This window comes from Schistocerca americana, chromosome 4 (assembly GCF_021461395.2).
Source record: "Schistocerca americana isolate TAMUIC-IGC-003095 chromosome 4, iqSchAmer2.1, whole genome shotgun sequence".
Taxonomy (NCBI): domain Eukaryota; kingdom Metazoa; phylum Arthropoda; class Insecta; order Orthoptera; family Acrididae; genus Schistocerca; species Schistocerca americana.
This window is the reverse complement of record NC_060122.1, coordinates 97,238,142-97,254,162: the sequence shown is the minus strand read 5'-3', so window position 1 is coordinate 97,254,162 and position 16,021 is coordinate 97,238,142. Positions and strand designations below refer to the sequence as shown.

At 41.9% G+C, this 16,021-nt stretch overlaps 1 protein-coding gene across 7 annotated transcripts in view; it reads left to right on the top strand.

The window, feature by feature from the left end:
- LOC124612683 (la-related protein Larp4B) overlaps positions 1-16,021 on the top strand; it is a 335,239-nt gene that overhangs the window by 283,461 nt on the left and 35,757 nt on the right. For all 7 annotated transcript variants that reach the window (XM_047141018.1, XM_047141016.1, XM_047141012.1 and 4 more), the window contains 2 exons: positions 12,894-13,063; positions 13,403-13,777. In XM_047141018.1, coding sequence (XP_046996974.1) covers positions 12,894-13,063; positions 13,403-13,777 — 545 coding nt within the window. The remainder of the gene's footprint in view (positions 1-12,893; positions 13,064-13,402; positions 13,778-16,021) is intronic.

The window sequence follows — 16,021 nt, the reverse complement described above, 5'->3', positions numbered from 1 at the left end:
CAGCCCCGGGTCGACAGGAGGGTTCGCATGTACCCCCTGGTACAGGCCAGGTCCAGGGAGGGGTGATTGCCTGAGCTGCAACCTTCCCAAATTGCCTGAGCTGCAACCTTCCCAAATTGCCGATTGGTCCCTCTGTCAGGTGTTCGGGATGTGTGACCTGAGGTGTGAACAATCACCTGAGGGGGGTGCGTCCCCTTGTGAAGGGAGACCCCAGTTGGAAGCAGTGCGCCATTGGAGGTGTTGGCAATTGTGGGGAATTTTCTTGCAATGAGTGAATCATCTTGCCAATCAACATCTAAGAAACATAAACATAATGAGGCTAATGATCAAAGACCCTTTCCACTGCACACGGTTCCTTGTGGTCTCTCATACTCAAGACAGTCAGTCCTTCACCAAGGTAAATCCATTTATTATTCAGAAAGGTGTTGATGAAATTGCCGGCCCTGTGAGATCCTGCTCTTGTTTATGGAATGGCACTTTGCTTTTGGAGACTACTTCTGATACTTAAGCACAACAACTGCTTGCCACCTTGCTTCTCCATTGCTATCCTCTTAGTGTCGAGGCCCATAGAACTTTGAATTCTACCCATGGCGTTATTTACATCAGGCTGCTTGACGGTATAACAGAGGCCGAAATCCAATCTTACCTCTCTGATCAGGGTGTCATTGCTATCCATTGTTTAATCCATCGTCTCCTTAGTGCCTATCCGCACTCTTTCCCTATTCTTTGGTAGTGGTGCTGCCATTGAAGATCGATGCAGGCTATGAAATTATCACAGTCCAGCTGTACATTCCAAACCTGATGGGCTGCTACTTGTGTCATTGTTTCAATCACACTAGAACGTCTTGTCGAGACCCAGCAAAATCTGTAACGTGTGGTAGGGGTGCAAACGAGCGATTGTCATCGTCCATCTCCCCGGTGTGTCAACTGCAATGGCGTTCATGCCGCGTTCTGTCAGGATTGTCCCATGTATCTTGATGAGCATGCTGCCTAAGAGATCCGGGTAAAGAAAAGTGTCCTAACCAGTCGCTTGAAAGTTACTGGCTAGTCACAAACCCTGTGTTATTCCGTCTGGCACCTATAGTTCTGTTCTCGTTTCCCCTCACTCCTTGAAGGACATGGCCAAGCAGACGTGCAACTTCAAATTCCTGGCTGGCCTCCGTTCCAAATTTCTGGCCTGACAGTTGCAGACAATGTTATCATGGACTCTCTTGCTATCTCCAACACATTGGGCCACCTTTTTGCAGAAGTTTCATGCTCTTCCCACCATCACCCCACCTTCCTCCATTGGAAAAGAGTGGAGGGGGCTCGGGCGATACCCTTCTCCTCTCCCCATCATGAGTGCTTCAATGCCACCTTAACTATGAGGAGCTCGATCGTGCTCTGTTCATCCCGATCCTCCACCCCAGGGCCAGATGACTTCCACATTCAGATGTTGCAGCACCTTTCTCTTGCAGGCAAGCATTTTCTGCTTAACACTTTAAACTGCATCTGGGCAGAGGGCACATTACCTGGACACTGGCACGGAGCCACCGTCGTACCCATACCTAGCCCTGTAAGGACTGAAACCTTCCTTCTAGCTACTGCCCCATCTCTCTTACCAGCTGTGTTTGCAAGGTGATGGAACTTAAGATTCATGTCCGGCTGGTATGATGACTCAAGTCTCACGATATACTGATTAATGTACAGTGTGGATTTAAGAGTGCAGGGTTCTGCAGTTGACCATCTCGTTACTTTGTCTACCCATGCCACGAATGGTGGCCTGCGGAAATCCTGGACTATGGCCATGTTTTTCTATTTGGAGAAGGCCTAAGATACCTGCTGGAGAACCGGTATCTGTACTCTTTACACGTGGGGCTTCCACAGCTGCCTGCCCTTTTTCCTTCAGGCATTTTTAAAAGATGAGTTTTCAAGGTGCGTGTGGGTTCTGCCTTGTCGGACGCCTTTGTCCAGAAAAACGCTATGCCTCAGGGTTCTGTCCCGAGTGTCGTCGTCCTTGCTATCGCCGTTAACCTATAATGGTCTGTCTCCTGCTGGGCACGTCCAGCTCCCTTCTTGTTGACAATTTTGCTGTCTATTGCAGTTCTCCATGGTCCTGTCTCACTGAGCAGCATCCTCAGCAATGTCTTCATTGTCTTTACTCCTGAAGCATCAACAATGGCTTTCCCTTTTCGACTGACAAAACCATCTGTATGAATTTATGGCAACACAGGTGGTTTCTCCTACCATCTTTACAACTTGGGCCTGTTGCCCTTTCATTCATTGAAACTATGAAATGCCTGGGGCTCATGTGTGATAGGAAACACTCTTGGTCTTCCCATGGGTCTTACCTGGCAGTCCACTGTACACAATTCCTCAATGTCCTACGTGTCCTCAATGGCACTTCCTGGGGTGCCAATCGAACCACCCTCCTCGGTTTGTACCGGTGCCTTGTCTGTTCGAAACTCGACCATGGGTGCTTTTTTATGCATCTGCACTCCCATCCCTCTTATGCAGTCTCAACACTATTCACCATCGTGGCATCTGTTTGACCACGGGTGCCTTTTACGCTAGCCCAGTTTAGTCTGTAAGCTGAAGCTGCTGAACTACCACTGTCCTACCTCCGTGACTTTCTCCTCACAGGGTGTATACGACTCGGGAGTTCCGGGAAAAACCCGGGAATTTTTTCATCCGGGAGAAAACAAGGAAAAACCCAGGAATTGTTTACAATTCCGGTAATTTTTCATTGTTTTAGTTTTCAGTTAAATTTTTGTGATTTTGAGTGCTAAGAACCAATACTCTAACAAAGGATATTACTGTACCCCGCTACTGCAGAATAACACTGCAGCAACGAAACATGAACAAGAGAGAGAAAAAAGTGTAAAATAAAGTTAAGTTGCAAAGGAAATACGCCGCATACAACAACAACAAAACACAGTACTCATACAAGCGTCTGCCAACAGTAAAATATGTCAAAGGCTTTTGGAAGACTATGCAATGCTTCATAACAGCAAATTGCTCCGATGTGCGTGACGTGACAACTGTTTAAATTAGATTGCTTCGAGCAGTTGTGGGCGGGCTCTTGTGCATGCGTAGTTGACTCGTGTATGAGTAGTACCTTCTCCCGCTTCTTGTTACAGAAGTGTGGCTTGGCGTCACTACCTAATATTGCCCGGTTTGGAAATATAGTAAATCCGAGCCTGATGCACAGAGCAGTCTGAGTTGTGGTGGGGAGGTGGGTCGTCTCCACGTGACCTGTGTTAACGTTTAGTGATTTTGTTGTTTCCTCTTCGTTTATTGCTCTCACGTTAAATGATAAAACGGATTTTTGTGACCGGGATATATCAAATGAATTAAAATACGTTCGCATAATTACGGATGGCTAAAATATGTCATTAGTTTCAGATTTTATTTCCACCTTTCTGACAGTCAAGCATTAATCGCCTTGCAGAACAATTAAGTTATTTTTGTCTGTTTGCTAAAAAGATTTGGCTTTTATTAATCCTTTCTGCTGAGGCAGTCAGTTTATTTGAAATGAACTGTTTAGTTTCACACTGTTGGCTGGTTTCAATTGTTCGCTGATTGCAAGTGCTCGTATGATATTATGCCATGATAAAGAACCAAACATGAGATAATACAATACTGGTATTCCAAGAAAATTTACATCCGACTCTGGACATAAGAATGTGCACTTTAAGCCGAATTGTGCATTTTAGTATGGTTCATGAAATTCCGATGCTCTTGAAAAAATGTTCAAATGGCTCTGAGCACTATGGGACTTAACTTCTGAGGTCATCAGTCCCCTAGAACTTAGAACTACTTAAACCTAACTAACCTAAGGACATCATACACATCCATGCCCGAGGCAGGATTCGAACCTGCGACCGTAGTGGTCGCGCGGTTTCAGACTGAATCGCCTAGAACCGCTCGGCGACACTGGCCGGTGATGCTCTTGAAGTATTATTTGATGTCTTGTTTCTTTTATGACCTAATGTAAGATCTTTTAATGTTTTATGTGTACGAACATATGGCCTTCCTGAGTCATCGTGCGGTGACAACTTTTATCTGGCTCTCTCTTGCAACTGCTGAAACGAAACTACGGCATTTCTAACAGGTAGCGGGAAAATATTGCGAATGATGGTTTGAAAAGCGTTACATACATTAAAAGCAAATTTCCTTTTACGCAAAATGAACTATGTGCGAGAATGTACGATGAATTTCTTAAATAACAAAGTGTTTGACTCTGATTTAAAAATCAACTCTTTGAGGATGGCCGTTTAGAAGAATTTCGAGCTCAGAAGATCACACATTTATGTCGTTATTAAAAATTTTATTGGCACATTTGTGTGATGTATATTAAAATGTATCACGCGCAGAAAAGATCAATATTATATGTGGAAGCTTAGCTTCTCTTCCAGCTTATGAATCTTGGAGACAAATATTATATGTGAATGCTATGCATATTAATTTAAACCATTAACTTTTCTTATTTGTGTTTTCGCGCTACTTAAGAGTGAACTTGCTATTGGCTGACTACATCGTGTGTCCTATGCTGTCATCAGCTGGCGAGATCACGTGACATGAGTCATGCGTGGCTTACAAAAGCGCATCGCAATCTTTGCTTCAATGGTTTGGAAAGTAACATGCGGTATTTGGTGGAATTAGAATTTACACCTTCGTAATACGAAAATATGCAGCGTACATACTGCTGCACATGAAAGGTGTTTCAAAACGTGTTTTTTTCCCCTCCCCTGAGTTTCGTTTTTTATAGTGGCAGGAAATTCTACTTCGGTATATAAAACAATAAACAATCAAAGGATTGATCAGTTTTACAGTACCAAAGAATAGTATACGGTCACCCAACACTGAAAAAGTGTATTTTTACCCGGGAAGTGTGGGAAAAATCCGGGAATTCTTTTTCCTTGTCCATGTAGACACCCTGTCCTCAGCATGTATGCATGCTGTTTGTCTGCCATGTGTGGCCACCCATCCTATGCCTCCTTTAGTGATTCCTTTGATCGCCACTATGGGGCGTGTCACTCTTACCTCCTGGAGTCCACTTTCGGCACTAGCTACGGCGGCTTAACTTCACACTACCTGCAATTTTTCCGGTAGGTGTGAACTCTTCACCACCTTGGCTTCATGAAGCGGCCCATGTTAATGTTGGCCTTCATTCGCTTCCTGAGGATGCTACTCCAGCCTTGGTTTATTGCGTTAAGTTTCACGACCTTCGCATGGAACTTTGCGATAGTACCTTTGTATACACTGATGATGGCTCTCGGACTGACAGTGGGGTCGGGTGTGCCTTCGTCATTGGCACCCATGTCTTTCGATATCAGCTTCCAGCACACTGTTCAGTATTTAAAGCCAAGCTCTTTGCCTTGTTTCAGGCCACAGAGTACATCCAGTGACACAGCCTTTTCAATTGTGTCCTCTGCTCAGACTCACTCAGTGCCCTTCAAAGTCTATGTGCACTGTACACCACCCATCCCTTAGTACAGTGGGTCCAGGAAAACTGTCACTTGCTCATTCTTGGTGGAGCCAGTGTGATGTTTCTGTGTGTTCCTGGTTATGTCGATCTGCCAGAAAATGGGGCTGCTGCCATGGCTGCAGTCCTCGTACCTCAGCCCACGAGTACCTTTATTCCCTCCAGTAATCTCGGTATTCTTGCCTGTTAAGAGGTGGTGTCCCTTTGGAATTGCCAAGGGTCCTCCCTTCACAGGAATAAGCTTTGGCTTATTAAGCCTCTTGCAGCAGCTTGAATGACCACCTCTCGTCCCTCCCGCTTGGTGGAGTACATTTTAATTTTTTTGTCTATTGGGCACTGCCTTTTTAGCCATCCTCATTTAAGTGGCACTACCTCACCACATTGCATCCCAGTTTTAACTGTCTGCCACTTACTGTTGGAATACCCATTTTTTTAACCGTTTGTGTACCCACTTGGGTTTGCCATCTGATTTATCGGCCGTTTTGGCAAATGAAGCACGGATTGTTGACCGCATTTTACTTTTTATCCACCATAACAGTATGGCGAAGGCTATTTAATTTTTAGTTTTGTACCTCCGCTTCTATATGGTGTCCTTTTTAGCCCTTTTTCCCAGAGCCTGTTATTAGGTGTCTTCTGTTAAGCCAGTTGGGGCTGATGTATAGTTGTCTTTTAACTTGGGTGCGTATGACCCCGGTTGTTTTTTTGTGCCCTGAACCAAAACAAAAGCCCATCAGATCTCTCTCACCAACTTGCCTGCTGGCCAGACCTGTTTGTGTATGAAGTAATGCTGTGGATTTTCATGGTTTCTCCATGGACCCAGGACTGCAGTGCTGCTCACCAGACTAGAGGCCACGGGCAATGGATTTCAGAAATTGTAACTGTCTAACTGCAAGTACATTGCAAGGTGTGGTGTTTAGAGACATTTATTTATTCTAGTACATTGTGGCACTTTGAAAGTAGTTTATATATTAGAAAGTAGACAATAAGAAGAGCAGAATTGTGGCAGTAGCTGGCAGATGTATGTATTCAAATATTTCTCAGAAGAAAAATCACATAATACCTGTAAAATATTAGGTGTAACACAGTGAGTAATAACTGACAGTATTGAACGTAGTAGGACCAACATTTTATTGTGATACAAAAGATGATTTCTATGACAATGCTTCCCAAAATGCATCACGAAGTTGTTTGTCTACAGGTGATGAAGAACCGTCATTAGAATAAGACATATAAACAGACAAGCTGATACAGGAAACCTAAAAAAATTGCCTCAAAAAAAATCTTCAGTGGCTTTGCATCATGCTCATTCTGAGCTACAGTTTGTATTTGTGAACACAGCAAGATGTTTTCCCTCTTAATATTAAGTCTTGGCAGGTGGCTGTCATTATAAGATAAGTGTTCATGTAATAATTTTAGATTTAAGTGATGCTTAATAATGTGCATCAACACTGTACAACATATAGTACGTGAGTCTGGAACTCTTGAGGACCGCAGTTGAAAGTGTTCAGAGGCTGCCCACGAGCAGGAGCCCTTAGCACTATTCCTGCTGACATCATACACATTAGGCAATGGCAGTGCTATCCCCTGGAATGGCCTACCTGATGATGGTTTTCAGTTGCATTGGAGTGTGATGTCACAACTGTTTACATTTCTAACAGGTTGTGGGAAAATATTGCAAATGGTGGTTTGAGAAGCATTTGGTATCAGAGTATGTTGCCTTTTACGCAAGATGAATTTTGTTATGTGTGAGAATGTGAGATGAATTTCTTAAGGGGTTGACTTGGAGCAGGAGAGGCACCACAGGATATTTTTAATTTTCACTGTCTATACTTTTACAAATAAATTCATAAAACTTTGTCAGCATGACCAAGGAGGATTCAGGATTCAGTGTTACTGTCTGTCAAAACTTCTCAACGAACAATGAGATCCAGCCGCTTACAAAAACTTCGAACCCAGAAGACCAGCCATTTATGCCAATATTTAAAATTTTACTGGCACATTTAATCAGCATTGTAGGTAAAATCTTCTCAGTCATTGTTGAAAGGAAAGTGATAGTATTAGTTGAGGACAAATTGGATGAAAATCAGTGTGGGTTTAGGCCTCTTACAGGTTGTCAGGGACTGATGACCTCAGAAGTTAAGTCGCATAGTGCTCAGAGCCAGGTTGTCAGGACCAGATCTTTAGCTTACGGCAAATAATGGAGAAGTGTTGAGTGGACCAGGGAATTGTATCTATGCTTTATTGATCTAGAAAAGGCATATGACCGGATTCCTAGGAGGAAGTTATTGTCTGTTCTCAGATATTATGGAATTGGAGGCAAACTTTTGCAAGCAATTAAAGGTCTTTACATAGATAGTCAGGCAGCAGTTAGAGTTGACGTTAAATTGAGTTCACGGTTCAGAGTAGTTTCAGGGGTAATACAAGGCTGCAACCTGTCTCCACTGTTGTTCATATTATTTGTGGATCATATGTTGAAAACAATAGACGGGCTGGGTGAGATTAAGATATGTGAACACAAAATAAGCAGTCTCGCATATGCGGATGACTTAGTTGTGATGGCAGATTCGATTGAAAGTTTGCAAAGTAATATTTCAGAGCTAGATCAGAAATGTAAGGACTATGGTATGAAGATTAGCATCTCCAAAACGAAAGTAATGTCGGTGGGAAAGAGATATAAATGGATTGAGTGCCAAATAGGAGGAACAAAGTTAGAACAGGTGGACAGTTTAAAGTACTTAGGATGCATATTCTCACAGGATGACAACATAGTGAAAGAACTGGAAGCGGTGTAGCAAAGCTAATGCAGTAAGTTCTCAGCTACGATCTCTCTTCTGCAAGAAGGAAGTCGGTACCAAGTTACTACGCACCGTTCAATCTTTCGACCAACTTTGTTGTATGGGAGCGAAAGCTGGGTGGATTCAGGTTACCTTATCAACAAGGTTGAGGTTACAGATATGAAAGTAGCTAGGATGATTGCAGATACTAGTAGATGGGAATAATGGCAGGAGGGTGTCCACAATGAAGAAATCAAAGAAAAACTGGGAATGAACTCTATAGATGTAGCAGTCAGGGCGAAGAGGCTTGGATGGTGGGGTCATGTTACACGCATGGGAGAAGCAGGGTTACCCAAGAGACTCATGGGTTCAGCAGTAGAGGGTAGGAGGAGTCGAGGCAGACCAAGGAGAAGGTACCTGGATTCGGTTAAGAATGATTTTGAAGTAATAGGCTTAACATCAGAAGAGGCACCAATGTTAGCACTGAATAGGGGATCGTGGAGGAATTTTATAAAGGGACTATGCTCCAGACTGAACGCTGAAAGGCATAATCAGTCTTGATGATGATGATGATGATGATGATGATGATGATGATATTTGTTATCTTAAAGCACAACGCAGGCTAAAAAAGAAAAAGTTTGAAGATTAGCTTTTCATATTTATTTTAGTTGTTTCATAGACTACAAACTATGCAATAATGGCAGGAAGCATAATTATGCATAAAAAGAAATGGTGTCAAGTGAGTTTTTGAGCAATTTCACCCATAATTGGTTTTTCTTTCGAAAAGTTGAAAGTGTATTGTTACTTGACTGAGGCAAAAAAATGCATTTTCACCTGGGGAAAAAGTACAGTTTTAATTGGGTTATCTGGGATGACCCCCTCCCTCCCTAAAAAATTATATTCAGGACCCAACTCTTTAAGACTTCATATATTTGTTGTTCGAATATCCTCATATAGGTTTGGCAAGTTGTCTGTGAAAGCTAAGTAATCTATCCTAATATCGGTTCAACTTTAAGATCGGATTTAACTTTTGCCACTGTGATTACTTTTCTAAGACACAGTTAAAAAGCAATGCAGAGAGTCCATCTTGTCTCACACATTGCAAGCTGAGTGGTAGTGAAAGTATCCACCACAGAGAAGCAGAGAGGAAGTGTTCACGATAAAAATGCTATTGACAACATAGATAAATGTGTGTCTAGGCAGCAATTCCTGTGCTATTATGAAAATTCAAAGGAACACTAGCTTACAGAATGTTAGTTTCTGTCAAGTAATAATTCTGTCGTTAAAGAATTATATTAAGTGTATGAACATTTGAATGTCCTGAGTGAAGATAAAACTTTATCAATCCGTTGAGTGTGTAATTCTATGGAAGTATACAGAGTTGCTCTAATGGGAATAGTATCAGTTTTCCGCTGACATCATGGTTTGCAAGTACAGATAAAGGTAAAGTGTTTGTCATTATTCCTTTAAAGTGCATTGTCAATAATTTCACAGCTGCTGATGTAATTATCCAGCAATTTCTGAATCTGGATATCGCCTAATGTTGTTAATCTGTTTCTCGAGATACATTTAAACATTTTATTTTTTTTCTTTCAATTTGCTGAAAGTTGAGTGTAAGGCAACAGTCATGAAGTTGTAAACATACAGGGTGTCCAGGTTAGGGATATAGAAAAAAACGTTCGTTTATATTTCAGTATTTAGTAAGGTTTATAACTTCATTTGCACAATATTATATGCAGGAGCTTAAACATTTTGACATGTTTTGCTACTACAGTTCAATGTGGGCACCGTTTGCAGCTTGACAGATACCGAAACTGTACTCCATGTTCGTAAACATGACAGGTAGTGCGATCTCCAATGCAGTGTAGATTGGTATTCTCAAATCTGCCAGATCTTATACCTTCATTCCTGTGAAAAATGTCCTTAATAAATTGCCACGCACCAAAATCCAGTGGACTCTCAATTGGGAGACCGAGGGGCCAGGCAGTGGGACCCCCATTCCAATCCAATGCTCAGTAAGTGTCTTGTGAAACAATATGGTAACATCCCCATGGTAGTGGGATGGAGCACCATCCTTCTGGAAAAAGACATTGGGAGGCATCTGCGGAGCTGTATAGTTAGCGACCGTGTTGATAGGTGTGCCCTGTCACTGTAGACTGCATTAAAAAATGATTGATCACAGCAGGTTCATGTAATCCCATCCATACATTAAATTTTGGTATGTCCATTTTGTGCTCGGTCACTTCTCATGGCATCACACTTACCCATATTAGGTAGTTACGTAGTTAACTTTACATATCTTGGAGGTAGATTCATCACTGAACAGCACTGCATTGAGGTCATTGTTTTCATCTACATGATGCAACATTTCAACTGCAAAATCATACTGTCTCTGGTGATCCTAGACTTAATGTGATGAGGAACTTTGAGTTAGTAGGCATGCAACTGGAGATATTCATGTGCCCAATCCATGCACTATGGAACAGGGACGGCTAATTCCCTACTAGCTGTCTGATGGATTTACACGAGCTTCTAGCTAGGCTTCACACTTATTCCACGACCTTCTTCATTCACATGTGTTTTAGGATATTTTCCAGCATTTGAAACCAAATTTCCCATTTCTCAGAGAGTTCTGTCCAACTGATAATGGGCTTGTGTGTGGAAGAATTCATATTCCATTCTCTTTTTGCATGCTGCTGAACATTTGTTACAGATTGTAACTCTGCTAATCATAGCATGCACCTCACCTTTTTGTTATGTTCACATGTTGACTGTCAAGAGTATGTCTGTCTGCTGCACAACAAACATTTGTGCACGTGTGTGCCATATGGTTTGGCACTGTTTGTGATAGGTCAGGGTCACATTTGGGAGTGTCTATAGAGTGCTTATTTACCTAAAAACATAGAATGTAGAGTTCTTTCATTACAAAGGTTTGTTCGTGTATACCTTTAGCCCAGACACCCTGTATTTTCTAGCAGAGGTTCGGTGTCCGTTGCTTTCAGGTTGTCAGAAAAACTGCCATGTGGAAAACGGCTTATTAATAGTGGTTTTGCTAGTGTTAGTAGGTATACACTTTGTCCAAATATGCAGTTTTTCTGTTTCGTGAATGCAATACTTGATACAGACAACTTCTTGAGATGTTACTATTTGATCAGTCACCAGTGCACCTAAGACACTGCATTTGTTTTGCTCCTGTTCTTGCATTGAGTGTGCTTCATTAAAAGGCAGCTTAATGAGGTTGCAGAACAGTGAAGACTTGGAATAATTGGCTCGAATACGCTATGTAAACGCAGTGGTGGTCTACCTCGCATAACTTTCCATTGAATACTGCATCTTGTCTTAAACATTCGTTGCTGCAAGCTTTATTAATTAACTTAAATCGTCCTAGCTATTCAGCAGTTTTGTAGAACCTTATACATCTGTCTCGAGTGGCACAAATTAAAGTTTTATCAGTCCACTATGCCTACAAAGGGATATGAAAATGTGCTAAGATTTCAATAAAATAGAAAATTTATTGGAAACTTTGTGTGTGATGTTCACAACACGCAGATTGTATTATTTAGTAGTTATTGTTATGACTGTTATTTAACTTTAACTTTGAAATAGTATATCCCTTTTAAAAGAAAAATGCATTGATGACATGGATCCCCCAAGTATGCAGTCTTTAAGTTGATCGATAAACGGACAGGGAAGTGCTTCAGGCATTCAGTGGCCAGAACTGGATAACAAGAAATAGTGTTTCTTACTAGAGGTCGCCAAGGGTGGCGTAAACTTTCTGAAACGACCTACACAGTGGTGTAATTCATTCTTGAGTATCAACACCCTGCATGCATATCTCTCTGCACAACTTCAACATTATTTATAAATATTATATTTTTGACTTCTATCATGCATGCATATAAGTAACTTTCACTGTTAAAAACCTATGCTGGAAATAGTCTTTGATCCAAACTGGTCCCACAATAAAGAATAAACTGAACAGCAGCTTTGCATGTTAAGACATTTCTGCAGATTGTAAAAACAGGACCCATTATTTGATTCATTTCCTATATCATTGAGCAGTTCTTAGCAATACAATTTACGTATGCAATTGCTCTTCTTTGAAAAATGACTCAACAATGATACATGGTAGATAGACATTATCACGAAAAGTAAGAAATTAGTTTCAATAATACGACACTCCATGAAAGAAAAAGTTGTAAAATTCTAATAGCATAGTTGCTGTCTCTGGATGCTCCAACAATTACTTCTGATAATGACTTGGCTGTTGTTTCATGGCATACATGTGGTACCTAGCAACAGCAATCGCAACCACAGTGCGGAAAATTTGACTTCAGTGTTACTGTCAGACACGCCATGTTGAAAGGTGTCAGAGTTTTGTACTTTGTAGCTCCAACAGTGGTCAGGTTTATGCATAAAGCATACAGTGGCCATACTTTAATCGTGTTCTTTCATTGTTGTGTGACGTAACACTTTATAATGTATGGTGTCTTCCCCAAGTGCTGCCACTGCTTCAATAGAATGAACATAATTTTTGCCAATGCAAACTAAATGGATATTGTCATTGTAGGACATGTTACTACGAGAGATGCATTTAAGTTGTGATTAAAGGACACAGATTCTTGTAGCTAATGTTTGTGATTTGTTTGCAGACATTTCATCAGCAGCACCACCAGCCTTTCTATCCACCAAATATGCTGCAACCCTGGACAACAGCTAGCCCAGCATATTTTGATATTGGCAGTGTTTTCTCTGTTAATGGATTAGCACCAACAGGATCTTTTGCTAAACCTCCAGCTGCTCGCTACGTCCCCCGAAATAGGTGTGTGTATTTTTGTACTTTATTTGCAGTCTGCGTAGTTGTTGAAATCTTGTAAGTCTAAAAACCTCACTGGTTGTCATGAATTGTTTATTGTGGACTACATACATTTGTAAAGAAACAAATATTGGAGCAGTATCATAGTAGACTTTCATTTCAATAAGAGTAATTATTCTTCGAATTGTTAAGTAATACCTAACTCACTAGCTTGTGCAGTATAAAAGGATCACACCATTCCACTTCCCTAAGCGCATTTTGAAGTATTGTGACAGTTTACCTTCATTTTAACAATTTTTTTTTCCTTACAGTTTTTTAAATGCTTACTTCAATTTATGTATTTAGAAGCAAGAGGAGTCAGCCTATTCCCGAGCGAGGAAGCTTGTCTGATAGTGTTGTGAATGTTACGAGACAGTCGGTAAACTCACATCAGTACCACCCTTTCGGAACTGGCAGCGTGACGACTGTAAGTGTGACAGTACCTAAGACTACAAGCAGCAGTGTTGCGTCTGTGGGGAAAGTGCAGCCCACAGTGACATCAGTTGCAGCTACGACAGTGGTGACTGCAACGGTCGTCGACAGCCATTCCAAAAGTCAACCATTACAGCAAGATAATGGTGATATTAATGGACCTAACCAGGGTGCCCAACTACGCACGGAAACGGAAGACTCGTTCAAGCAGAGGGATGTTTTGACGGGAAAGGAGCCAATGCCTCCCAGGTAGCTGGAGAAATGTATCTTAGATACTTTCCTTCTCATTACACTGTAGTAACAGTTTCTTTTCTATTGCTTGTGTGTCTAAATGTAAGCTTTAGTGTCGATTGTGGAAGATACCATATTAAGTGAGATAATACAAATTAAAACAGCTGTTACATTCATTACAGTTAAATCTTTTAAGCAGATGAAGTATATCAAAAACTTGTGAATTCATTCGTTTAATGTTTGTAAGTGTATTTAAAGTGGTGGTGGTGGTGGTGGTGGTGGTGGTGAGGGTAAGGGTAAGGGTAAGGGTAAGGGTAAGAAAGCATGCCTAAGAGACTGGTTGGATAACGCGCTGGCATTCAACTGCTGTATGCCCAGTTCACAAAGAGAGAGAATAGCTGGATATTGCTTAAATTTAGGAGAGCAAATGGAGGTGCTGCTGGTACACACTTAAAAGCAGAAAAAAAAGTAAGATGTTCTGAAAGTGAGCAGTAGTTACTTTTCTTTAGAGTTTGTGTTTTAGCAGGACTGGAATATTGCATACTCAAGTTCTGGCCAGCTATTGTCTCCTTATAGTTTTACTTTTTTCTCAAGGGAGTTCTCCTTTTGTATACTAAGTTTATCACATAAAAATGTTTGCTCATATTGTGTAGTTCATCTGTTTGTTTATCCCAATTGAAATCTCAGATGATGCCATTTTTGAGCAATTTATCACTGCAATATTTTTCTCAACAGAGTTGTTTGTATTTGTTACATGAAATAAATTTGTGAATTATGACCGTGCTTAACGTTAAAGAGGGGCAAATGCAGAGCCTGCTGATAGACTCGTGAAAATAAAACACACACACACACACACACACACACACTACCTAGCTATCAAAATTAATAGTTCTGAAAGCAAAGTACTCTCTCTCTCTTCTATTTTTGTGTCTATTTAGCAGTACTCAACACTTCACCTCCAGGATTCTGTTCTATATATAGTGTCTTGAATTTGTTGTTCTTACATACAACAGAATATATATGTTCTTTCAATGTAACCTTCATATATACACTGCTGGCCACCGTAAATGCAACACCCTGAAGGAAGCATCCGAATCAAGTGAAATTTACACCATGGGTTTGCAGCGATGAGATATGCAACTGATTAGAATTTCAGCGCAGACGCACATCACGCGCGCCTGTGGCGCCACCTCATAGCGCCATTTAAGGCTTGGCGATTTCGACGAGTGTACGTTCGGCACGTGTGTTTACCTTGTGATTGTTTCACAAGACGATCAGTTATGCCTCGTAGACAACAGCGAACATCGTTTGATCAAGTATCCGAGTTCGACAGAGTAAGCATAGTTGCTTACCGAGATTGTGGATTATCATACAGAGAAATCGCTAGTCGTGTTGGACGAAACCAAACAACTGTAATGCGGATATGTGACCGTTGGATGCAGGAGGGTACGACGGACCGACGTGGTCGATCGCATTCACCTCGGTGCACCACTGCAAGTGCTGATAGGCAAATTGTGCGCATGGCAGTGACGGATCGCTCAGTGACATCCCGAACCATAGCACAGCACATTGCGTCTGTAACGCATCATCCAGTGTCTGCGCGTACCATTCGACGCCCTATACAGCAGAGTGGTCTGTCCGCAAGACGTCCATTGCTTCGTCTACCATTGACGCAGAATCACAGACGTCTCCGTCGCCAATGGTGTGATGACAGACGGATGTGGACGGCAGAATGGAATGACGTTGTCTTTACTGACGAGGCACGCTTCTGACTGCAGCACCACGATGGTCGGATTCGAGTGTGGAGACACCGTGGAGAGAGGATGCTGGACAGCTGCATTATGCACCGCCACACTGGTTTTGCGCCGGGTATTATGGTATGGGGTGGTATTGGATATTACTCTCACACGCCTCTAGTACGCGTTGCCGGTACTTTAAATAGCCGGCGCTACATATCCGAGGTGCTGGAGCCAGTTGTTCTTCCTTACCTTCAGGGCTCAGCCACAGTCATATTTCAACAGGATAATGCGCGACCACACGTGGCACGCATTGTCCAAAGGTTCTTCGTCAATACCCAGATTGGAGTGCTTCCCTGGCTGGCTCGCTCTCCGGATCTTTCGCCGATAGAAAATATGTGGTCCATGGTTGCTCAACGAGTGACCCAGATTACATCCCCAGCTGCCACACCAGATGATCTTTGGCAACGTGTGGAAGCTGCTTGGGCTGCTGTACCCCAGGAACACATCCAACGTCTCTTTGACT